Genomic DNA, 24,071 nt, shown 5'->3' with positions numbered 1-24,071 from the left:
GTTTTTCGACTCAAATTTACTGCCTGTGAATTCCGATGACAGCCATTAAGGAATGATCCTGGGGTCAGACTGCCACCGCAGAATCCTTTGGCTGCTGCGTGAATTTCTTGATCAATTGCCGTTCGTGGAGATTCTGCTACTGGCAAAGGCGTCTACTCCCAGCTCTGTCATCTGTGATTTCTGAGGGTACCTTGTTTCTACTCAGAGGTTAGGGGTGTGTGTGTGTCTTTTACCTACAGTCCTGCTGTCTAATTGCTGGCCGTGTACGTATCACATTATACATCGGGCTGTATTGCCGCTTTGAGGACCAGTAGCTGCTTAGGAGTCCTCACCTGGGGCCCCAGGCTCAGGCTGCTGGGAACACGCGGACTGCTGGCATTGCTGCACGTTCTGCCGCCCGTCTCCCGAGCTAAGTCGCCTCCCATGGAGATGGGCACATCCTGGTCTCTTCCCTCCTCATATCTTTGCATTGTCTTACCACGTTGTCACCTCCTGGTACCAGGCCGTGCTTTTCCGCCTTGTATTTGTCTGTGTGTCGCATGTCCCCAGCAATATCGTAACCGTCTAGGGCTGGGGTGGGGAAGCTTTTTTCCGCCAAGGGCCATTTGGATATTTATAACGCCCTTCGCAGGCCATACACAACGATCGGCTTCAACGTTAGCCTGCTGTACGCTGACTTTCGGTGCTGCCTGTGGTTGCATTGGCAGGGCATGAGCACATGGTGTTGCCGGCCTGCAGGCTGGTACGCCCCACCCCGATCCAGGGGGACAAACTGATTGGTCCAGCTCTTGTTTCTCCTCGACGTGATGTAGATGGTCTCCCGGGCGCGCAGACGGTCTTCGATATCTGGCAGTTAAACCATAGAAACCGGCATGATCTTAGCATTTCGTTTAACCACCTTTTCTCGAGCTGCAGCGAAGTTTCGGAACAATCGGGATACAAGTTTTAGGCAGCGCTGGAAGTGGTTGAATGTGTAATACGATCACGTGGTTCAAAATAAGACTAAGAGCAGCCGTCCAGTACAACCTGTCCCTTCTCTGTCCCCGCTGTTCAGCAAATAAGCAACCGCGCCAAGTGGTTTCAGTGTGCCCTTCTGGAGTGGCGTTGTATTTTAAGTAAATTGTGAGCAAATTATGGTGCAAGCTCTTTCATTCCGTCTTTTTATTTTTTTTTAAGATTTATTTATTTATTTGAAGGTCAGAGTTACAGAGTTAGAGAGAGAGATCTTCCATCCGATGGTTCCCTCCCCAATTGGCCACAACAGCCGGAGCTGGATTGGAAGTGGAGCAGCTGGGTTTCGAACCGGTGCCCAAATGGGCCGCTGGTGCTTCAGGCCAGGGCGTTAACCCGCTGCGCCACAGCGCCGGCCCCTCATTCCGTCTTTTGACATGGAATTCTGCATGCTCTACCACAAATCCACACCTAACTTTTTTTTTTTTTTTTAAGATTTATTTACTGGAAAGGCACAATTACAGAAAGAGAGGAAGAGACAGAGAGGCTCGGTCTGCTGGTTCATTCCCCAGATGGCTACAACAGTCGGAGCTGGGCTGGTCTGAAGCCAAGAGCTTCATTCGAGTCTCCCACGTGAGCTCAGGGGCCCAAACACTTGGTCCATCCTCTACTGCTTTCCCAGGCCATAGCAGAGAGCTGGATCACAAGTGGAGCAGCTGGGACTCAAACCAGCGCCCATATGGGATGCTGGCACTGCAGGCTGCGGCTTTACCCACTATGCCACAGAATCAGCTCTCCCAACAAACTTTTCTCCCCCAACTCGATAGCTTAGAATCTTCCAGATCAGTTCATGGAGGCCTTCCTCCTGATTCTGACAGTGGAGTCATGTTGCCTTCCAGGGGACAGGGATGCATTTCCCCCACTCCCCATTCCTCATGGGTGGGCATTCGGTTGTTTCCATCCTTGGTCATTAACAGACGCTGCGGTGACTGGCAGGGACTCTGGCCTCTCCCCTGGGTGCAGGTGCATCTAGCAGATGTGTCAGAGGGTGGACTGCTGGAGTGCGGGGAATCCAGTCTGTAACAGTGATGGGCCTGCCATTGCCCCCCCCCCCCGGGGGGGGAGTTTTGCCACCTTTTACTCCCCCCCCTTCTGCGGTGCTCTTGGCACCAAATGCAGTGCTTGGGGGATTTTGCCAACGTGATGGGTGAAAGTGGTTGTGTAGGTGGAGTAGGATTTACGGTTAGCTTAGGAGCATAGCTGGGTGTTTTTTCATGTGGCTGAAGGGCCACGTGTACGTCCTTCTCTTGAGCTCTCCGGTTATGTCTCCACCCCACCTTAATAACTTAAGTTTCTGAGTGTGTTTTTCCTAGCTTGTCATTTGGCTTTGCTGGCGCCACGGCGGTCAGAGGGTCAGCTGGTTTTCCTTGTAGAAGTTTTGAGTTTTTAGGTAATCGAATGTATGGAGCTTTGCTTTTCTTTCCGAGCTTTGGATTTTGAGACACTGGGGCTTTGCTACGCAGTGGCTACAAGCTTTCTTTTGTGTGACTTTGTTTGGCTCCTGCATCTGCCATCGGTTTGGGGTCTCTGGTCTGAGCACTGAGTCTTTGTTGCTCAGGTGCACTTGTCTCAACACCATGTAGTGGGAAGTGAGTCTCTTCCTTGTTGATCGGAGTATATGTTAATAGGGGTTGAAATGCCCGCCCTGGATGGCTAACTTAGCTCGCTCGTTCGCTCAGCGAGCGTGTGCCCAGCCCACAGTAAATGCAGCGATTGCTAAGTGCCAGGTATCGGGGTACAGAGATGAGTGTGAAAGGATCTCCCGGGAGAGCCCTGGACAGTAAAGCTGACCTCAGGCAATGGAATGAGAACACCAGGCAGGTGCTTCCCCCACTAGTGTCGGAGGGTGGGCAGAGGGTCGCCGGGGGAGGGGAGGGGCATCCTGGCAAGGACAGCGGTGAGTCAGGCCATGGTGTGTGTGTGTGTGTGTGTGGGGGGGTGTTTTGAAGGGCTGCTCATACTGCTACAGTAGGATGGAGACACGGCCCAGGAGGACAGCTACTGGGAATCGTCTTTGTCTAGCCAGGACCTGGGATTTGGGCACGTGGCGATGTTGCAAGCTGCCCCGTGCCTTCATCCCTCACAGCGGAGGGCGGGGAAGGAGGAGGAGGTCCCCAGTCCAGAGAAGCCAGCGCTTAGTCGTGTTCTGCAGGTCAGTTGTTGAGTTTGACCCCTGTTGCTTATTCTAGAGTACTCCAAGCTCCCGAAGCCGAAGTCTCACTTTGCTCCCCCACGGAACACCCAATTCTGCGTCTCCCTGTAGCCAGAGACACCTCAGTCTGGGGGCCCCCGGTGTTGTCACAATCACGCATCACAAGTCGCCTGCAGCCGCCCGGAGAACCAAGAGTCAGTACCCCGGCCAGCTCCACGAAGTCAGAGAGGTAGGCTTGCTCTGCGCCCCCACCCAGTTCCCCCCGGGAGTCGGGGGCTGTGCCTGCTGGGCCGCTGAGCCCTGTTCTGCCCACCTTCTTGGTTTACGAAGAGAGGGGACCGGCAGCAAACCTCCTGGCTGCCCAGCGTGATGCTCCCTCCCCGTTTGAAAATGGTGCCTGTTTCTGTTAAAGTTAAGCTGGGAGGTTTTGTCGGGAGGCCTCTGTGGGGCTCAGCAGGCAGAGAGGGCGTGCCCACAGAAACACGGGTATCGGTGGGAGCACCGTCCGTCCATGAGAGCCTCTGCACTCAGGGCGAAGACGCAGCCGTGTAAGATACTGGGGAATCAGGATGTGCCTCAGGAGCGGGAAACCCAGGAACTGTTGGGTCCAAGGCCGGTTTCCCCTCTGCCCCACCCTGGTTAATGTGTCTGGTGGAGGGTTTGCCCCCTGCCTCCCATCAGAGTCTCCCTGCACACAGGTGGTGGGCAGTGAAGAGGAAGTTGGGCTTTTGCAGTCTGTTGCCAAGGAGCAAGTGTTTTTAACAGCCCCCAGCCTCATCTGCATGTGTACAGTGGAAACAAGACAGCTTTGCCAGCTGAGAGCGTGTCCTGGAGAGCCCTTTAATTGTGCTGAGTGACGTAAGTCGCTTTTTGTTTATGTGCTAGGCAGTGAGACAGATGCAGGGGTGGGGGGAGAGCATGCGAGCGAGATAGATGGACCCCGTATGCTGGTTCATTCTGAAAATGCGAGCAAAGCCTTGGCTGAATCGGGAGTCAGGAACTCGGCCCAGATCTGTCACGTGGGTCGCAGGAACTCAGTCCGTTGAGCCATCACTGCTGTTATAGCAGGAAGCTGGAGTCAGGAGCCGGAGCTGGGAGTTGAAACCAGGTCGTCGACTGTAGAACACAGGTATCTTAACTTCTAGGCCAGCTGCCGGCCCTATTCTTACCTTGATAGCACTGGGAAACCGTCATTTTGGGTCCTGAGGTCGTTACATTACTGTGCACATCACCTGCCACTGTTGCCGAGGGCAGGTGGCGTTGGTCTGGCTGCCTGAGCTCTGTTGGGTGCTGGGGTCTGGAAGCTGACTGTGGACAGACTGACTTGGTGTCCTCCGAGGTAGGACAAAGAGCCCTTCCTCTGTGCCACACGGACGCGTGGGGCTCTCGGGCTGGCGGCTTGGATCCGGTTTCACTTCCTAAGTGTCGCAGCCTGCCAGTGCTCTGTCGGCTGTCACTCTTGGTGTGCTCCTGGATGCACATGCAACACGTTTTTGTTCTTGTTGGATTTTTTTTTTTTCCTGTACATACTTTGAATTGCATGTTCAAGAAAAGGCATGGATTCAGGATTCTGTGTTAATTCTCAGGTAGGATTCATACCTCAAAATAGTAACCTTGATGTGCAAAAAAAAAAAAAAAAGAAAAGAAAAAGGAGAAAAGTGACTTCATTTGATTTTCTTTCATGGGTTGAAATCAGTGACGATGTATCTTTGTTTTTCATGTCACACTTGCAAAACCCTGTATTATGAAAAAATTTAAAGGATACCAAAAAAATAGTATAAAGTAACCCTGTACCCATCACCCAACTTCAACATTTTCACCTTTCTGTTGTTCTGGCCTCATGTTTTAAAGTCTTTAAAAATTTGAGAAGACCGAGTGATGGGGTTTTCCTCTGCTGGTTCACTCTCTGATTGCCCGTAACACTGGGACCAGGCCGGGGCTGGAGCCAGGGCTGGAGCCAGGAGCCCGGTCACTAAAGCCAGTCCTCCTGCCTCTGAGCCCGCATTCGTAGGAAGCTGGAATCGGGAGCCAGAGTGGGGATGCGAACCGAGGGCATCTGAACTGCTGGGCTGGAAGTTGGCGCCCTTGTGTGGGCCTTGGGGTTTTCCTGCACCACTCTTCTTTCTTGCTAGGATGTTTTAAAGAAGATACACACGGCATCGTTTTATTACTGCCGGCCAATGCCTTGTCGGTGTTCGCGCAGCAGGACTGTTTACACAACCTCACTCCAAGGCTGTCGTTAGCTTTTATGCAGTCCACATTGCAGATTATTTTACAAGTCCTCTGAGGCTGTTGGCTTAAACACAGGCAGTGGACAGTGCAAGGTATTTCTAAAATTCTTTTTATTACAATACATCTTTGTTTTTTTTTGACAGGCAGAGTGGACAGTGAGAGACAGAGAGAAAGGTCTTCTTTTACCATTGGTTCACCTTCCAATGGCCACTGCAGCCGGCGCACCGTGCTGATCCGAAGCCAGGAGCCAGGTGCTTCTCCTGGTCTCCCATGGGGTGCAGGGCCCAAGCACTTAGGCCATCCTCCACTGCACTCCCGGGCCACAGCAGAGAGCTGGCCTGGAAGAGGGGCAACCAGGACAGAATCCGGCGCCCCGACCGGGACTAGAACCCGGTGTGCCGGCGCCGCAAGGCGGAGGATTAGCCTAGTGAGCCGCGGCGCCGGCCTGTGCACCACTTCTGATCCAGCTCTCTGCTATGGTCTGGGAAAGTAGCAGCAGATGGCCCAAGTCTTTGGGCCCCTGCAGCTGCATGGGAGACCCAGAGGAAGCCCTTGGCTCCTGACTTCAGATCGGCACAGCTCTGGTTATTGCAGCCATTTGGGGAGAACCAGTGGATGGAAGTCAGTCTCTCTCTCTCTTTCTCTTTTCTCTTTCTTTTTCTCTTTCTCTCTCTCTGCCTCTGCCTTTCAAATAACTCTTTAAAAATAAAAATTTTAAAGTACTTATTTATTTGAAAGAAATAGAGGGAGAGACAGATCTTCCATCTGCTGGTTCTCTCCCCCCAGATAGCCACAATGGCCAGAGCTGGGCCAGGTTGAAGCCAAAACCAGGAGCTTCTTCTGGGTCTCCCATGTGGGTGGCAGGAGCCCAAACACTTAGGCCACCTTTACTTGCTTTTCCCAGGCACGTTAGCAGGAGCTGGATCAGAAGGGGACCAGCGGAACATAAACTGGCATATGGGATTGTTGCCAGCAGTGGCTCAGCACAGCAAACTACAATGCTGGCCCCTAAAAAATTAACTTGAAGTGAGACTGTCGAGATGGGAGTTGAGAGAATTGTGGGTGCCAAGCCCCTCTCGGAGGAGTGGGACATCTCGGTTGTCAGCTAGTAGGTCCACTTCACTCCCATTTGTGGAAGGGTGGCTGTTCTGTGACGTCACTCATTTTATGATGTGGATAGGAACACCTTGAGCAATTGCCATTCAAGCCAGAAAGTTCTGCAGGTATTAATTTCAGAGCACAGCATCTCTGCTTTTGGATCCCTCTGTATTAATCTGTAAAATAACCAGAAGAAAACGGAATAGCATTTTCATCCCAGCTGTACAGGGAAGATAAAATTCTGGCCACTGAAGCACTGGAGAAAATCATTGCACACAAGACAGATGTGCCTGAGTATGGGAAGAATAAAAGAAAAATAGCCCAGCCAAAGGCAATAGAATAAATATTAAATGGGATGCCACAGCATGGGGAGAATAATGGGGCAATTTAAAAGATTCAGTGGTGATCATCCAAAGTATAGAGACTTGAGACACCAAAGGTCAGAGCCCGAAGTCCCGGCAGGAGGGTGTGAGCGAGGGGGACTTGAGACCAGGTGATGTCCCGGGGAACTGGGGTGTTGTCGCCAGCGATGCCGGAGATGAGGAGGAGGAGGAGCATGTTGTCCATGAAGGAATCAGAACTGGGGATAGTGCACTGGTTGGGGTGTTTGGAATTGTTGGGAGTATGGCATGTTTTGCTTTCGGTGTGATCTGAAAATGTACAATAAAACCTAAACATACAACAGAACTCTCGCTTGCTGCTGACCCATCAGTTCCCTGTTGGGAACAGTCTCCTGGGAGAAAGGAGCCATGGGACTGGGGCTAGGAAGACGATGGTGAACTTGGATTAAGCCGTTCCTGCTAATAGCAGAGGTCCAGCACGGAACAGTATGGGATTGACTATAAATAAACAGTAACACGTCTGATTTTCCTTTATTTCAGAGGCTGAGAGAGGTTGGCAGAGACAGACAGCTCCCGTCCACTGGTTCCTTCCCCAGGTGCTCAGGAGCTGGGGGCTCAGCCCGGATTCCTCCTGTGGGTGGCAGGGATGCAGCTCCTTGAGCCATTGTGTTAGCAGGAAACTAGAACCGGGAGCAGAGCTGGCATCAGTACAGGATGTGGTGTCCCAACTGTTGTCTTAATTTCCATGCCCGCGGCTGGCGCTGTGGCTCAGCGGGTTAAAGCCCTGGCTTGCAGCGCTGGCATCCCATATGGGAGCCAGCTTGAGTCCCGGCTGCTCCTCTTCCAATCCAGCTCCCTGCTAATGTGCCTGAGAAAGCAGCAGAGGACGGCCCAAGTCCTTGGGCCTCTGTCCCCATGTGGGAGACCTGGAAGAAGCGCTAGGCTTTGACTTGGCTCAGTCCTGGCTGTTGGCCATTTGGGAGTGAACCAGTAGATGGAAGATCTGTCTCTCCTCTCTCCCTTCCAAATAAATAAGTCTTTATTAAAAAAAAAAAAATCTATGCCCAGTGCTCACTCCCAATAAAAGTACGTTTAAAATACTAAATTACTGTTGGAGTGCACTTCAAAAAGTTTGTGGAAGATGGAATTAAAGTGTAAGGTTATATTTGCTGCAAGACCATTTTGAAATCTATGTGTAGGTTTTTCATAATAAACATTTTCCCATGACATTTTTGAAGGCCTCCTGGATAGCATTTTTCCCACGTGGTCATATGTAAGTGAAATAAGACTTTCAGGCCACAGGATAAGATGCATACATTGGGCCTTATGTCTGTCTTAACTCAAGGTTGTTTAAGACAGTGGTTCCCAGAATTTTCTATTTTACCTGCAAATTCAGGTTCAGAAATATAATTTGGGGAGCAACATCCGATCACGGATGTTTTGTTTTGCCTAGCAAGGACATCTTTGAAGCACAGTGACAATCGTGATAAAACACGGGGTGCCTCTCGCCAGAGCAGTAGAATCCTGGAAGGAAAGGCCAATACCGCATTGAATAAGCCAGGTCTTATGGAAAACGGACTGCATTTTCCAAGTTTTTATTACTTTTTTAAAATCTTGGACTGAGTTCACTGTGGATTGAGCCTGGCTTGTGACTCTGTTTAAGTTTTTTTAAACAGACGTATGATCCTTCAAACAATAGAAACGTTGACTTGAAAGGGAGAAGTAGGCAGAGAGGCCCAGGGCTGGTTCACGCTCCAGTGGCCGGAGCAGGATTTCAGTGCAGGTCTCCCACGTGGCTGGTGGAGACCCGATCACTTGAGCCGTCGCTGCTGCCTCCTCGGATGCCCATTGGCAGGAAGCTGGAGCTACGAATCAAACCCAGGTCCTCCGATGTGGGATGCAGTTGTCCGACTGCTCGGCTAACGGTCTGGTCCCACTGGGTCTCAGATACAGAAGCGTCTTTATTTTTTATTTATTTTATTTATTTTTTTACTTTTATTTAATGAATATAAATTTCCAAAGTACAGCTTATGGATTACAATGGCTCCCCCCATATCTTCCCTCCCACCCGCAACCCTCCCCTCTCCTGCTCCCTCTCCCCTTCCATTCACATCAAGATTCATTTTCAATTCTCTTTATATACAGAAGATCAGTTTAGTATATATTAAGTAAAGATTTCAACAGCTTGCACCCACACAGAAACACAAAGTGTAAAATACTGTTTGAGTACTAGTTACAGCATTAAATCACAATGTACAGCACATTAAGGACAGAGATCCTACATGAGGAGTAAGTGCACAGTGACTCCTGTTGTTGACTTAACAAATTGACACTCTTGTTTATGGTGTCAGTAATCTCCCTAGGCTCTTGTCAAGAGTTGCCAAGGCTATGGAAGCCTTTTGAGTTCACCGACTCTGATCATATTTAGACAAGGTCATAGTCAAAGTGGAAGTTCTCTCCTCCCTTCAGAGAAAGGTACCACCTCAGAAGTGTCTTTAAACCCAGCCGGCGCCGCGGCTCACTAGGCTAATCCTCCGCCTTACGGCGCCGGCACACCGGGTTCTAGTCCCGGTCGGGGCACCGATCCTGTCCCGGTTGCCCCTCTTCCAGGCCAGCTCTCTGCTGTGGCCAGGGAGTGCAGTGGAGGATGGCCCAAGTGCTTGGGCCCTGCACCCCATGGGAGACCAGGATAAGCACCTGGCTCCTGCCATCGGAGCAGCGCGGTGCACCGGCCGCATCGCACCTACCGCGGCGGCCATTGGAGGGTGAACCAACGGCAAAAGGAAGACCTTTCTGTCTGTCTCTCTCTCACTGTCCACTCTGCCTGTCAAAAAAAAAAAAAAAATTTAAACCCAGCCTGTCTACTGTGGTGAGTACTGGTCTGTTGTTACTGTCTTTTTTTAAGATTTATTTATTTGAAATGTGGAGTTTCAGAGAGACTAGGAAAGACACACAGAGATGTTCCATCCACTTGTTCACTCCCCAAATGGCTGCAATGTCCAGGGCTGGGCTCTGCTGAAGCCAGGAGCTTCATCTCCGTGTCCTACGTGGGTGGCAGGGGCCCAAGCACTTGGGCCATCTTCTGCTGCATACCCAGGGGCATTAGCTGGGAGCTGGGTCAGAAGTGGAGCAACCGGGACTCGAACTGGCGCCCAAATGGGATGCTGGTGCTGCAGACAGCAGTTTAACCCACTGAGCTACAGCACAGGCCCGTGGTCTGTCTGCTTCCAGTTCATGCCCCTCTCTTCTCTAGGAATCCACTTCCTTTAACAATGGCATTACATCATGTCACCTCCTTGCTGTTAAAAGCAGAACAAACAATTTTTTTTTTTTTAGATTTATTTATTTGAAAGGCATAGTTACAGAGAAAGATCTTCCGTCTGCTGGTTGGCCATAATGGCCGGGGCTGCACCAAGCTGGAGCCAGAAGCTTCTTCCGGGTCTCTCACATGGGTGCAGGGGCCCAAGCGCTCGGGCCGTCCTCTGCTGCTTTCCCAGGCACATTAGCAGGGAGCTGGATCAGAAGTGGCGCTGACAGGCTGTGGACTGGTGCCCATATGGGATGCCAACGCTGGATGTGGTGGCCCAAACCACTGAGCCACAACGCCGGCCGCTGACCCAGACCTTTGTGATGCTTCGCTGTCTGTGAGTTGCGGGAGGATGAGGATGAGGGTGACCTCAGCTCTCATGTTGAAGAGGAACTTCCACAGACAGGGACAGTGAGCAAAGCAAGAGTTTTTGAATGTGAGAAACCTCCCGGCCCTTTTATATAGGAGGTGGTGGCTCTCTGATTGGTTCCTTTGTGAAGATCAAACCTAGATGTCACCAATCAGGGGAGGAGCAGAATGACAGCTAATCAGAAGGCAGAGGTTACAGTCCTGTCTAGTTTCGATAAGAACTAAGTGTGGTTAATGGACCTAACTGCCTCCCATCTGACCTACCTACCTATAGCCGGTCCAACTTCTCACACCCTCACCTGTCACGGGGGCAGGAGGTGAGCTCTTCAGCCTGCAAACGAGGCCTGCCCAGACTCACCTCCGCTTGCCCACGCTCACCTCCGCTTGCCCCCCAGGCCCCTCCCGGCCCCGTCCCTGTGCTCACACCGCTCTACACTCGCTGTTCCTGGAACTTCCTGCCGTGATGGAGGTGTTCTGTGTCTCGGTGCTAGGGGAGCCACCAGCTACACGGGGCTGGCAGGATCTTGGAGTGTGGGTGCTGCCAGTGGAGACGGGCTGTGAATGTCAGATGCAGAGCACATTTCAGACTTCGGTACAGAGGAAGGCAAAAATACTCACAAATAAGGTCTCTTTTTTTATTTTTATTTTTATTAATTAATTTATTTATTTCATATTTTTTTAATTTAGTGAATATAAATTTCCAAAGTACAGCTTATGGGTTACAAAGGCTTTATTTATTTTTTTACAAATAAGGTCTCTTACCACCGATAACACATGGAAACGATGTTTTCTCAAACTCTTCCGTTACGTGAGACGCATGAGAATTCATGGCACCTGTTCCTCTCTACCATCTTTAAAATGTGCCTGCTAGAAAATCTGGTTATGGCTGCGGCTCGTATCCTATTTCTCGTGGTCGGTGCTGCTCCAGTGTGTGGGCGTGTCCGCTCACTCACGTTCCATTCATTTGGAGGTGCTGAGCCCGTTCTCTGTGCCAGACCCTGGAGATGAATCTTCAAGGCCACGTCTTCACTCAGCCTCACCCATCCCAGCCCCACCACGATTGCTATGCATGTTGGCTGAATAAGTGGATCTAAGGACCCAGAGTGGAGCATGGAGGCATTCAAGGGTTGCCTAGGTAACCGTGTGGCTCGGTTATGAGACAGGAGAAGCCAGGTGATTGGTTGAGTGTGGTCGGGTGCTCATTCGGTCCTCTCCTGTGTATCTGGAGAGCCGTGGGGCTGCTCTGAGTCTCTGAATGTGCCCCCGGAATGGTTCTGCAGATGGCATCTCATTATGTTTAAAAACTGGGACTGACATTGTGGCATAACAGGTAAAGCCCCACCTGTGAGGCCAGCATCCCATATGCACATTGATTTGAGTCCCGACTGCTCCACTTCCTATCCTGCTTACTGCTACCTTGCCTGAGGAAAGCGGTGGAAAATGGCCCAAGTTCTTGAGCCCCTGCACCCACATGGGGGACCTGGTACAGTGCTGGCTGTTGTAGCCATTTAGGGAGTGAACCAGCGGATGGAAGTTCTCTCTCTCTCTCTCTCTCTCTCTCTCGCTCTCTCTGGGTGTGTGTGTCTCTTCTTCTTTGAAATAAATTTAAAAATAATTATTTTTTAAAATTTATTTTATTTATTTAAAAAGGCAGAGTTAGATAGGGAGAGATCTTTGATCTGCTGGTTCACTCCCCAGATGGCCACAATGGGCTAGCCCAGGCTAAAGCTTGGTGTGTTACGGAGCTGGATCAGAAGTGGAACAGCCGAGACTTGCACAGGTGCCCATATGAGATGCTGGCACTGCAGGTGGCAGCTTAATTGGTCACATCACAATACTGTCCCCCAAAAATAAATCTTTGGAAAATTAATTTGACTTCTCAACTGTTTAAGCATATGGTAATAGAAATGTATCATATTCGTTCTATTTTCCTTCTTTTTCTTGTATTTTGGGTTTTATCTGGTTTTTATCAGGTTTCATCATGGCTCATACGTATTTAAACAGCCAGAAATTCACCTGCTGCAAGGGAAATGTGAATTTTAGAAAACTCTTATTTGCCAAATGCTTTCTGGAAAAAAAAAAAAAAGCCCTAATGCATGTTCTTAGTAGTGTGTGTGTGTGTGTGCGTGCGCGTGTGCAGAATCCTTTTTTTAGTTGTGACATTTGAGGGGAAGAAAATCTACTTAATTCCAGAAGGGGACTTAGTGTTCTGTAGCTTGGTGAGGGAGACGATCACGCTGTGGAATTGTAATGGGGTGTGTGACGCGTATGTGAGATGTAATGAAACTTCCGATGATAACTCGCTGACATAGGACGAATCTTTTCTTGGACTTCCGTATTACATATTTGGCTTCCGGGCATGCGCCGCCTTGAAGTCTGAGCTGACCATTGTACTGGTTTGCCCTGGCTTAGAAAGGCTGTCCGGAGACTGTGTGATTGAATGTGGTTTTAAACAACCGGTTTATACAGGGGATGGTATGTGGCGGAGGACACGTGTGCTTCTGTAGGTCAGCCATGCGAGTTGTTCGCTTCATGCACTTGCAATGTCATGTTTACTTAATGCACATCCTTAGGGAAGGTCCTTTAATTAAGTCGCCACCTTTATAAATGCACATTGATTGCCCCATATTCTCTTCCTTCAGGCCGATTGCGTTTGATCCCCCGTGCACACGGACGTAGTAAATGCCTGGTTAGAAACCTCGATTCATGCACAGCCTTCGCTATGGAAGCAGTAGCTGTAAACCATCACCCTGATGCATGCTATGAGATGATCGATTGTAAGGGAGGCATCTGTCCGGGCAGCCTGGAATACAGACCGCGCCATCACCAGGGAAACCACAGTTAGTGTGGAGAGCACACACGAAACAATGCTGTGTTAATTCTCGTGCGCACTGAGTAACCTAACCGTTCGCAAGTCACCGCGGCAGGTATTTTTAGCAGCGATTTGTCATCTCCCAACGGAAGTCAGCTCCACACCTCGGCTTTCACAAATCGTCACGTGGGCTTCGTCAACTGCAGTGGTTGCTAAATGGTTTTTAAAGCAGTAGAGTGTTTGCAAATAAGGACCAGGGAGATGCTTACTGGGTAAAAACGGGTGAAAGCGAGGCTTTGTGTCTGTAGGACAGTGGGCGTTTGCCGATAGGAAGCAAGTTGGCTGGGAGACTGGACCTACGGCCACCGCTGTGGTCCCGTCTCGGCCTCTGCGTCTGGAATTTTAAACTTTGGTGTGGTCCGAGGAACACCTGTCAGTCCCGAGAGCACTGTTTGAGAGGCAGCGTCCCGGGACCGGTCCCCATCGCTCCCTCGCCTCCCCAGCTGCTGCCTTAGGGGAAGGATGCTGTAGTGTGGGGTGAGCTTCAGTTGCTCCTGGTCAGCGTTGGTCCGAGACGATGACGTGGGAGATTTCCAGACGCAGTGCAGAAGTCCTCAATTGCGTGCTCTTCTGGGTGACAGAATCCCAGGCCGCCTTCCTCCATCCCACTGGCGTTGGCATCGTCCTTTGGTCCAGCCAGCGCCAGCCCGTTAGTCACTTAACAGCTGTCCTGGTTATCAGATCAGATTGTGCTTGTGTTCAGGTGGCTCTTGTTTGACTTCCTAGTGGCCCCACGGTGCGGAGTAGGGAAGCAGTGGCGGCACCGGGACGTAGCCCGTGGGAGGACAGATGAAGCCTTGCGCTGTTCAGCAGTGCTGGGGGCCAGGTAGGAGAAGCCGGGGGGTTCAGTCCTCCCTGTGGATCCCGGCGTCTCCTGTGGGTCTCCGAGTGCGCATCCTATGCTCCTGGGTACTCGGGCTTACACAGCTGCGGTAGCTTCCTAGGCAGGTGTGGCATCCGCGGGGCAGACCGCTCTCCCCAGGGGCCCCTCAGCTCTCTCAGCCGGCCTCTCCGTGGAATTGGCCCCACTGGGGGTTCTGCAGGGGGGCTCCTGCTGAAAGTCAGCTGACGATGCACATCGGCAGAATCATCTAGAGTCCTGTATGAGGCAGTGCCCGGGGATGACGTCACCAGAGGTCACACGTGGCTGAGGAAGTGGACTCCAGAGCCCACATGGATGACCAGACACCACGTATGTGGAGCCCGTGCTTGTGCTGGGAGCTCGGGGGACGGTGGCCACCAGGGCCATGGCTATCCCAGCTCCCCTGCAGCCATGCCTGACTCCTGTGCCCCCCGGTGTGTGTAGTGGCCCCGTAGGACAGGTGGGTGCCCTCTCCTGAATGAGCCACCTGAGCGCAGCGTTTTTATTAGAAACAGTGGTGACCTCACTGGAACCTGGCGAGTCGCGTGGTGTCCCAGGTTGCAAAGCAGAACTGTTGTGACTTCTTATCCTGACGACAAGTGACAGCGACAGTGCCCTGTGGGGTGTGGCACAGGGCAGGTTCTTGAGCCAGATGTGCCATGGTGATGCTTGAGGGACAGAGATGCCACGATGCTGCTGTTGCCGCCCTGCCAGCCACCACAGAGCAGTCTTCCAGCCCCGACTCCTTGGGCAGACAGAGCTCCGGCTCCCACAGAGACTCAGCTGAGCCCGGGAGCCACGCTCCCTGCCACGTACGCTGTGTACTGTGTTGTAACTACCCCAGGTAATCAAGCCCAGCACCCATGGGCTGGACCAAATGTGGGATCCCTGGCTAGCGGGCCAGTGTGTATGGGGCCTGGGCATGCCTTGTGGTCATGCCACCTAGTCGGTCTTGAACTAAGAACTTGAGCAAAGCTGTGACCAGCTCTTCGGGTTGTGTACCTCGTGTGATGGCACCAGCCAGACCAGAGCTGACCAGGCCAGTTGTCGGCCGTGTCTTTCAGCCTGGCCAAGGGACTCGAGGTGATGTCCAGTAGGTGCACCCCTCGGGGCAACTTCTTGGGCAGTGTGGGACTAACTGCCCATCTGGGAATGTGACTGGGAGGCAGGCAGGGACAATGGAGCAGTGGGCAGAGGCTGCCAGAGGCTCGGGGAGCGTGGTTAGTGGGAGTTAGGTGCTACCTTAGTTGGCAGCTAAACCACAAGCTAGTGGGGCTCCTGGAGGCGGTGCGAGGCCCCAGCAATTGCCGTGGCATTGTCAGACTTTCCCCAGGGGAACAGAGCCAGGAGGAGGTGTGTGTGTGCTGCAGGCACATGAGGATCCTGGGAAAAAGTTTTTGGAAAATGGAATTAAACGACATTTATTTTGGTACACAGTTTGAAATTCATGCCTGCGAGGAGTTTTCACAAAGTTCATGGAAAATGCATAGTGTGAAAAATTATGCATAGGTTTGAAAATTTTTGCCCCAAAATAAACTCCTCTTCTAATTGCATTTTTCATGATCTCTAAGTACCCGCCCGGGGAGAGGTCCATGGTCTGATTCTAAGGAATTGATTGCTGCAGTGTGGATGTTGCCAGGTCTGATGTGGGTGGCTCGGGCTGGCGGGCTGCAGACCCAGGGACGAGGCGATGATGCTGCAGTTCACGGTCAAGGGTATGTGCAGAAGGACTTCCTCATCCTTGGGGGAGGTCGTCTCTCGCTCCACTCAGGCCTCCGGCTGATGGCAGAGGCCCACCGCAGGAGGATGAGCCCATATGCTTTATCCAAGGGCCACTCGGGGCCAGCGCTGAGGCCGGGGGGTTAAGCCACCACCCGCAATGCTGGCGCCCCAGCACCCTGCTAGTGTGTCTGGGAAAGCAGCAGATGACAGCCCACGTGCTTGGACCCCTTCCACCCATGTGGGAGACCCGGATGGAACTCCAGGCTCCTGGCTTTGGCCTGGCCCAGTGTGGGCCATTGGGGCCATGTGGAGAGTGAACCAGTGGATGGAAGACCTCTCTTTCTCTCTGTAGCTCTGCCTTTCGAGTAAATCAATCTTTAAGTAAGTACTGAACTCCTCCCAGAACACCCTCACAGAAGAGTCTATAATAATGTTTGACCAAATGTGTGGCACTGTGGCCCTGCCCAGTTGCCATCTGCAATGAACTGTGGCCGGTTCCCTGGGAGCTCGCACCCAGGGCACTCAGATTGCGTTTGCTAGTCTGTGTGTGTCCCCGAGCTGGACTCTGGAGAGCTGAGGGAGCCTGCCCACCACCCATCAAACCATCCCCCGGGCTGGGTTGGGGCACCCTCTCTGCGGGCCAGAGCTGCCCTTGTTGTCGGGGATGGAAGGACCCTTGCCCAGGCCGTCGGTTCCCCGTGGCAGTTACTGGGGGCTGCGGTAGTGAACAGCACAGCCCCCTGTGCTTTCCGTGCACCCCCCGTCCTGCGAGCCCCGGAGGACTGGCCTGGCTTCAGCGTCCGCCCTGGACGGGGTTTGTGTCCTGCAGGATTAAAATGTCGCTGCACGTCAGTGCATCCCTTCTCTCTGGACCTCGGAACACTCACGGTTCCAACGGTGGGCCTGTGACAGGAGAGGCTGTTCTGCCGTGGCTCTTAACCTCGCAGGGCAGTTCAAGGACCCTTTCTATAGGTGCGCGGAGGCGTGTTTTATTTCTTGGGTGTTGAGTGTGTGCACACGGAGAGGTCAGCCAGGTTCCCCCTGAGGCGCGCAGGCCACCCGTGGTCCCCGTGTTTCCTGATCTGAGCTTGGAGGATGCCAGAGTTTGCTCCAGGTGCTCGTTCTGGTCTTGCAGGGTTCGACTGAGATCCTCGCTCATCCACAGCGCGATCGCCTCGGGCTGCTTTCAGTGTGGGCTGGTGCGTCCATGCATCCCCTCTCTGTGGTTGTCAGACACCTGGGCGGTGCACAGGTGCAGGTGAACTGTCTGATGGTCCCTGTGACCAGCCATCTCTCCACCCCTCTGCTGCTGATCTGAATTTCTCCCGGGTGCAACATCTTCAACTCCTGCTCTTGTAGGAGATGCTGTGCCTCACAGGCTGCCTTGATTACTTCTTGCTGTCGAACAAAGCAGCCCCAGACTTGCCAGCTTGGCATGGCTGCTGTCATTGGTTTGGCTTGGGGATGAGCAGTCGTGGCCACCCACTCGGGCTACTGTGGGGTGTCTGGGGCTGCCTGAGGGATTGTGGGAAGGCAGGCTGACCTGGCTTCTCCCTGTCTTCATGTTGTCTCAGGACCTCTCCAAATGCGATCTCAGTGTGGTGGCTTCAGATTTCTCTTTTGAAAGACTTGTTTATTTGAGAGTCAGAGTGAGGGAAAAAGAGGGCAAGAGAGATTTTCCATCGGTTGGCTCACTCCCCAAATGCCTGCAATAGCCAGGGCTGGGCCAGGATGAAGCCAGGAACTCCATTCGGTCTTCCACTTGGGTGCAGGGGCCCAAGCACTTGAGCCATCCCCTGCTGCCTCCCAGGTGCATTGGCAGGAAGCTGGATGAGAAGGGGAGCAGCTGGGACTCCGGCAAGCACCAATACCAGGTGCCAGAGTCCCTCGATGGCTTAACTTGTTGTCACCACGACGCCTGCCCCAGCTTCAGATCTCTTATGCCGCAACTCAGGACTCCAAGAACAGCTGTTCTGGGCGTATGAAGTAGAACTAGTTCATCTCTTAGACCCCGGGCCTGGAAACCGGGCCAGTGTCACTTGTGACATATTGTATGTCTCATAGAAAAGTCAGAATCTTTGCAGATTCAAGAGGAGGGGTTGGAGACCCACCCCCCACCACAACCCCCCCAGCAGTGGGTAAAGCAACAAAGAACTTGAGGCCTCCTTTAACCTACCAGATCTGCCCCAGCTGTCTCTGCGCCACGTGTGTTAGTGTAGCCCCAACAGCCATTTCCCTTTCTTGGCCTTCGGCTCCCAGGGTCTTGGTCCTGTACTCTTTGCTCAGAGCAGCCTTGATAAAGCACCAGGGCCGGCAGGCTGAGAACAGTAGGCACCTGCTCTTTGATGGTTCTGGGAGCCGGTGGTCTGGCACGGATGGTTCCTCCTGGGAGTTGGCAGGCGGAGTGTCTCCCGTGCTGTGATTCCCGGCATTCCCGGGTCGTTTCTTGGCCGTGTGGCTCCACCACTCCCACTGCTGGCTCCTTCGATGTCTGTGTCTTTGTCTCTGCTATCACACCACCGGCTACTGCACCGAGGGGCCACCCGAGGCCAGTGCTGTAATGTGTTCCTGACTGATGATGTCTGTGAACAAGTTCATGTTCTCAGAATCTGTCGGACTTGAACTTGGATGACACAGCTCGGCACAGACCTGTCTGGAGTCCTCTGATGTCACAGCACGTGAAGTGGAGTCTTCTGCATTTTGACTTGGTGCTTGTAGCTCAGCACAAAGAGCTGCCGCGTGGTGCCGCGTGTGCTGCAGGCTCTCGGGCGTGCTTGTTGGGGAGCCCTCGCTGCTGGGGTCTGCGCCCTCCATGGCCGCTGGGGGAACTCTGGACCTGCTGGAGCTAGTCGGGCTCGGGCCGGGGTGGGGAGTCTGTGCTGCCTCCCAGGCCTCTCCTGCCTTCTCTAACCTTTGTCCTGGAGTCAGAGAGACTTGGAGGAGAGATTGGCCGGCAGAAGCTGGCTGGCTCACCCAGGTTCTGGCTCAGGCATTGCAAAGCCTCGGGCAGTGGTGGTGCTCAGTGCCATCTTACTCTGCCCGTGACTCTTGGCTGGGACCATGGACATCAGCACGCGTGTGCAGACCTGGAAGAGGGCTTGCTCAGTGAAAACCAGTGCATCCCCCAGACCCTGGCACCGTGGGCCAGACTTCCTTCATGTTGTCTGCAGAAGGACGCTGAGAGTGAGGGGCTTGAGACGTGGGCTCAGGGTCACGGGAGTGGGGAGCAGCAGTGCTCCACGTCCCCCTACCCCTGCATTTTGCCTCTGTGAGCAGGTGCGGCACTCTGAGCACTGGCCGCAGACCCCTGATGGCCCTGTGTCCTCTGGCTTCTCCATGGTGTGAGAGGCAGCAGCAGGGAGCTAGCCTTGTTGTAGCCTGCGTTGGCATCACGCTTTGTCACGTGGCATTTTATGATGGCAAAGCAATCCTGCCTGGGCCCGAGACGCTGGGTGAATAACACGTGACGGGTTGGGACCGCGTTCTGGGCCCCTGAGCCCTGTGACCTTTGTTCCCACCTGGGCAGTGAGGGCCCCGGATGTGGCACCAGCTCCCAATGTCACCGTGCAAAGGACCTTCTGGGGCTTCTCTTCCCTGTGGCTACTTTCAGCCTCCCCGGCCGATGCTCCCCAGTGCCAGAGCGTACACAGTCATGTGTTTTTATTTTCAGAGATCTCTTAGGTATTTCCTACTGTTTATATTGGAGAGCTCCCAATCTCTTCCAATGTGCTTTATGCCCGTATGGACTAGGAATCGTCAACAAATGGAATTTGCAACATTTTAGCACAATTTTTAAAAAATGTCTAGCATAAAAATTCTTGTCCTGCTGACCTGTTGGGGAAATCAGTTCTCTGCTCTGCCGATCGTGAAAGTGTGCCCGCATCCATTCGACATAAATGTCCATGAGCTTAAGACTCAAGAGATGGGAAGGTGAGCTGAGGATTTATCACTGACAGAGAAATGATCACACGGAGGTGCGTTATTTGGACTCGCTAACATCTCTGCACGAATCACAGCGGGAATGCTTCATAATCACACAGCTCCCTCCGTCTGAGACTCTAGGAAGAAGTTACAGACCACCTCGGGGACCCAACGGGTGTAGCAAACTGTGTTTGCCATATACGGATGACGAGAGTTCAGAACCGGAGTTCAGGCTGTGGGGGAGACACCTCCCAGGGTGTTAGCTGTCGGCTGTAATAACCGGGTCGTGTGGGATTGGCTGTCACTTTTGTTCAGGGGTGGCTGCCCTATTAACTGGCTGTCCTTAAACAGAACGGATTTTTGCATTGTGAACAGGTGCGTGGGAGACCAGCTCTCGAGGGTCCATGTCTGCCTATAGACAGACACCTGTAGACAGATGACGCGTTAGGCGAGATTATACATCTTTGAACTGCAGGGTTCTTTTGTGTACCTCTGGAGCGTTTTCTGGCTTCCGGATCCTGCATATTTCTTGCATTTGCTTAGTATCATAGCCTTTTGATGCTGGTGCAGGTGGGACTTGCTCCCTTATATTGTGTGACTTGCACATAGGCTGTTTTCAGTAGGTTGACTTTTCCCCCAAATCAAATATGTTCTGTTACTGTTGGCTGTAGTTCCTCTCCCTATTCCATTGGGTTTTTGAGGTATGTAATCTTATTGCCCCCTCACTTGTTTTATGTCAGATTTCTTCTGATTGTGTTGGCCATAATGTTCAAAGTAACATTAAATAGTGGTGCTGGTTATGATCATTCTTGTCTTCGTCTTATTTCTGGCAGGAAATGATTTTTTAAAAATGATTTTTTAAAGATTATATTTATTTGAGAGGTAGAGTTACAGACAGAGGGAGAGACGGAGAAATATTTTCTACCAGCTGGTTCACTCCCCAAATGGCCACAATGGCCAGAGCCGGGCTGATCCAAAGCCAGGAGCTTCTTCCAGGTCTCTCACATGGGCCCAAGCGCCTGGGTCATCTTCCACTGCTTTCTGAGGCCATAGCAGGGAGCTGGATCAGAAGTGGAGTTGCCGGGACTTGAACCAGCATCCATATGGGATCCCGGCATTGCAGGCAGTAATTTTACCCGCTGCGCCACAGCACCAGCCCTCAAAATTGATTTTTTAATTTTTAAAACATTTGAGAGGCAGAGACAGGAGAGACGATGAGCCCCATCTGCTGGCTTCCTCCCTGAACGCCTGTGACGCCTGGGGCTGTGGCTGCGGCTGGGGCCGAAGCCCAGGACTCAAGCCTGGTCTCCTTTGTGGGTGGCAGAAACCCAGTGCTGCGAGCCCTCACTGTTGCTTCCCAGGGCCTGTGTTGGAGGAAAAGCTGGAGTCGGGAGCCACAGCAGGAAATCAGACGAGGTACTTGCTGTGGGACGTGGGTATGTCCACTGCTAGGCTAAATGCCTTCCCCTGAAAATACTTAGTTTTCCTATGAAGTATGAAATGATACTTACGTGTATGTATGTTGATAGGATATTTCAAAAAGCTCCTAGAAAGTGCTTTAAGTTAGGCCTGGATTTCAAAAGTCTTCACACGAATCAACTTACAGCTCTGTTTTCTGGGAACTCTGATGTCTCCCTGTGTATGTTGCTTGACAGAGTCTGCAGGATCTGTCAGATGGTTCGTTTGGTAAATATTAGTGCAGGCCTGCACATGTCCCGGGCAGGAGTCCAGCTTTGGGGACCCAGTGGGAAATGGAGAGAATTGAAGCCCCTGGAGCCAGGAGGGCTGACGTCTAGTGGAACCGACAGGACGTAGATCCAATGATGAGCGCGTGTTGGGTGCACGGGGCGGGATACAGAGCAAGGTGATGAATTAGTTGGAGTGCTCAGGAAGATATGCAGTTACTGTCAAGTGTCGCTTTCTTACTCTGCATTGTTCCTTTCTGTTTAATTTGTGGTTTTGTCCACACTAGCTTCTCCTCCCCCAGCCCTGGGGACTCAGGGAAAACTTAGGAACTGAGTTGTCCTCTCGGTCCCCTGCTTGGTATTCGCTTGTCCTCCTATTATTTCTAGGACACGGATGATTTAAGACATGGTCTGAATTTGTTAGGCAGCAAGGTAATTTATCACCGTTGCTAGAGATGCTGTTGCCAAGGCAACTGGGTGTACTTTGGGATGACAGCCTCTGAACTTGACACCTGACGGGGTCTCGGCTTCCCTGGCAGCCTCTCCTGGCCACCAGCTCTCCTTGTGGGCCCAGGCCTGGGCAGGGTAGCGTTTGGGTGAAACATCCCCTTCCGTGTCAAGCCTGCTGGGTGGAGGAGGGGAGAGTGGGCGTGACTCCCCTCTTGGGAAAGTACAAGGACTCTTTCTCCCGGGGTCCACTGGTTCCAGGTGTCTGAGCTTGGGTGAGACTTGGGCATTGAGCTTGTCACTCGGGTGAGAGAATCAGAGTGGAAATGGGCACTGTGTCACCTTCTTTGTGCTCTGTAAACTCCCTCCCAATCTCTTTCTACAAAAGAGAGGTGATGATACATCCTCATAGCATGGCCCAGTGCCTGTGTTCAAACTCTTCAGTGATTTCTCATTTTTAAGAAATTATTTATTTAAAAGGCAGAGAGCCCCAGACCCAGCGAAACTCTCCATATCAACAGCCTGGGGGCCGGGCCAGGCCAGAGCCAGGAATCCAGAACTCAGTCTGGGTCTCCCACGTGGGTGCAGAGGCCCAAGCACGTGGGCCATCTTCTGCTGCTTTCCCAGGCGCATTGGCAGGGAGCTGGATCAAGAGTGGAGCAGCCGGGACTCGAACTGGTGCTCTGATGTGGGATGCTGGAGTTGGCAAGCAGTGGCTTAACCCACTGGGCCACAACATTGCCTCATAACTTCTTGTCACTTAAGTATTCTTCAGTGCCTCTTACTTTTCTATGGGTGAGGCTTGGAGCAGGGGCTCCAGGGACAGGCAAGGGAGCGAAGCCAGGGGCCTTGGCAGGATGTGTGGTGGCCACGCACTCATGGTCCGTAGCCAGACCTCCAGGGTTCAGTCCTTGGATGTGTCGGTTAGCAGGTGCATGGTCCCGGGCAAGGTGCCTGGCGCCTTGTATGCAAAGAGCACCTGGGCATCTTCAACAGGCAATGCACGTAGTGAGAAGCTCACTGGAGGATTCCTGGAGAGAGGCCAGAGTGCGGGTAGGAAATGCTGCCCCATCCTCTCCTGTCTCGGAGGCGCGTGACCCCCTTGGGGAAGAGCTGGCCCCCTCCTGCTGGGGGCTCTGGGAGGGGCTGTGGGGGACATAGTTTTGCACCTTGCAGGCAGAGCTGTGCAGTGGCCGAGCTGTCGGGCTGAGGCCAGACCACAGGTGGGTCGCCTGTGTGTGTCAACATGGGTTCTTGCTCTTGGTGTCTTAGCTCTACGTGCAGGGGGGCTCAGTTTGTTAGATGGACATGTTCGGGAGAGAACACCCGCTCATTAGTCCTTGCGAGTTATGTAACCAGCACTGTGCATGACCGCATAGCTGAGCAGAGGCGAGAGAGTGCGTTAACTAGCCAGCCTTCAGCTCGTGATGGAAGTTGCCTTCCACACGAAGCACCGTGAGTATCTAGAAGGAAACTGGGGGCTGGCGCTGTAGCGCAGCTGGTCAAGCTGCTGCTGGCAATGCCAGCATTCCACGTGAGTGCCGGTTCAAGTCCTGGCTGCTCCGCTTCCAACCCAGCTCCCTCTAACGCACCTGGAAAAACAGCAGATGATGGCCCAGGTACTTAGTCCCCTGCCACCCACGTGGGAGACCTGGATGGAGTTCCACGCAGCTGGTTTTGGCCTGGCCTTGGCTGGGCCCTGCCATTGCAGCCATATGGGGAGTGAACCTGCAGATGGAAGGCCTCTCTGTCTCTTTCCCTATCACTCTGCCTTTCAAATAAAAACAAACTGGGCCACTGTGTAAATAAAGTGACAGGAATGCGGGGCAGAGAGAGGTGATGCACTGTGTCTTGGCAGGTTGGGAATTTAGACCCCTCCTAACCAAGGGGTGTGGAATGCCTTGTATGAAACAACTTGCATGGTCATTGTTTTTTTTTTTTTTTTTTTTTTGACAGGCAGAGTGGATAGTGAGAGAGAGAGAGACAGAGAGAGAGAGAAAGGTCTTCCTTTTTGCCGTTGGTTCACCCTCCAATGGCCGCCGCGGCCGGTGC

The 24,071-nt window shown here is 52.6% G+C and overlaps 1 protein-coding gene across 2 annotated transcripts in view; it reads left to right on the top strand.

The window, feature by feature from the left end:
* The window catches only part of OSBPL10 (oxysterol binding protein like 10), a 302,134-nt gene that overhangs the window by 156,358 nt on the left and 121,705 nt on the right, over nt 1–24,071 (top strand). Inside the window, exon 4 of one of the 2 annotated variants that reach the window (XM_062215700.1) lies at nt 3,201–3,392. The exons of the other annotated variant lie outside the window; for it this stretch is intronic. Within the exon in view, the coding sequence (XP_062071684.1) occupies nt 3,201–3,392 (192 nt within the window). The remainder of the gene's footprint in view (nt 1–3,200; nt 3,393–24,071) is intronic. 2 annotated transcript variants of the gene reach the window in all.

The sequence above is a fragment of the Lepus europaeus genome, chromosome 2, assembly GCF_033115175.1.
Source record: "Lepus europaeus isolate LE1 chromosome 2, mLepTim1.pri, whole genome shotgun sequence".
In the NCBI taxonomy this organism is placed as follows: domain Eukaryota; kingdom Metazoa; phylum Chordata; class Mammalia; order Lagomorpha; family Leporidae; genus Lepus; species Lepus europaeus.
This window is presented reverse-complemented; position numbering and strand designations above follow the sequence as displayed.